The sequence below is a fragment of the Chrysochloris asiatica genome, unplaced genomic scaffold (genome assembly GCF_000296735.1).
Source record: "Chrysochloris asiatica unplaced genomic scaffold, ChrAsi1.0 scaffold00014, whole genome shotgun sequence".
NCBI lineage: Eukaryota > Metazoa > Chordata > Mammalia > Afrosoricida > Chrysochloridae > Chrysochloris > Chrysochloris asiatica.
The window spans coordinates 15,487,502-15,489,053 of record NW_006408532.1 but is presented as its reverse complement, the minus strand read 5'-3'; the positions used below and the strand labels follow the sequence as shown (position 1 = coordinate 15,489,053).

The following is a 1,552-nucleotide window of genomic DNA, read 5'->3' as shown; positions in this document are numbered from 1 at the left end:
TTTTTTTTTTTTCATTATTATTATTGTTGTTGTTGTTGTTTACTCTAAAATAGTTACAGAGCACATGGAGCGGAATCCCTAGTAAACCACGTTGTCTTTTGGATCTGTGTGTGTGTTTGTTGCGTTCTTCCCTGATAGGGGAACCTGCCCCCGGACTACAGGATCAGCCTGATTGATATTGGCCTGGTGATCGAGTACCTAATGGGAGGGGCTTACCGCTGCAACTACACACGCAAGCGCTTCAGGACGCTCTACCACAACCTCTTCGGCCCCAAGAGGGTGAGGATTGCTACACTATGTTCCGGGTACCTCCTGGGAGAGGGTGCCAGAGAGATGTAGGGTTGTGCCTTTCTTGTCTCCTAGGACAAGACTACATGGGAAAGAGGTATTTGCTGCTCTTCTTCGTCCCTTAGCCATCAAATTTGTTTAGAAAGAGTAATCATAAAGCAATGCATTGGGTGAGAAAGAAAAATGTGTGTGTGATTGCGTTTCCACTAAGTCTAACTCATATAAAAAGTGCTGAGAGTGGGCCTAGATGTTAAGAGCCTAGTAATGAAATTCAAGTGAATGTTATTGTCTCATTCTGCAACATCCACGATTTTTGCTCTTAAATCCCATTGTCATGGAATGATTCCAACTCATAGGAACCCTATAAAACAGAATATACCTTCTCCTTAGGCTTTTTGAGCACACAGCTTCATCTTTCTCCCTCAGAGTGGTTAGCAATCCACAGCATGACTGTTATTATTGTTGTTGTTGTTGTTAAGTGTCACCGAGTCAATTATGACTCATAGCAATCTTGTATAGGGTTTCTGAGGAATGACTGGTGGGTTTCAACTGCTGATCTTGAGGTTAACAGCGTTTTTTTGCAACATATATGGCAAACATACACATGCACTCCATATTTTATGAAGCATTATTCTCTTCAAAGAAAGTATGAAAATCCTTCTGAATTAAAGGAAAATAAATATTCCATGGATACATTTCTCTTCGGATCCTTTCTCTTTCTCTTTAAGCGTAGATTTTTTCCATTGCCACTTCATCCTGTCCCCTCAAATCCTCCCTAGATGCTGTTCTTTATCCCTTTATGAAAAAGATACCACATTTTTTGTAAGTGCTAATGGAGATTTTATATGAAATGAGACTTGTGTTGCAAGCATGTCCCACTGAGGCTGACCCTGGTAATCACAACCATCTTCTGGAAGAGTCCTCATTTAGTGAGTGAGAATACGTAAGAATTATCAGCAAGAGTGGGTAACAGGCCTAGGCCAGGGGCAGAGCAAGCCTGGGACCCTCACAGAACCTAATTTGTAGTGGGTGGAAGGGGTCATATTTATGTTTCTTTCTGCTACACTGGTGTTTTTTTCTCCCCAGCTGAAGACTTGAATAAATATTTTGACGTAATTTTCTGTTCTTGCCGACGATACTGCATCTTCTTATTTAACTTATGTCTTCTTTCCAAGCGAGAATATCCAGGTTTCGGTTGGATCTATTTTAAGGTGAATTAATTAACAAGCCTAATAATACATTAATACGTTTCTTTTTTTTTTTT

General features: G+C 40.3%; 1 protein-coding gene across 1 annotated transcript in view; it reads left to right on the top strand.

Annotated features, from left to right (window-relative positions):
* TRPM3 (transient receptor potential cation channel, subfamily M, member 3) overlaps window positions 1-1,552 on the top strand; it is an 805,178-nt gene that overhangs the window by 667,757 nt on the left and 135,869 nt on the right. The window contains 1 exon segment of the mRNA XM_006834915.1: window positions 139-279. Within this exon segment, the coding sequence (XP_006834978.1) occupies window positions 139-279 (141 nt within the window).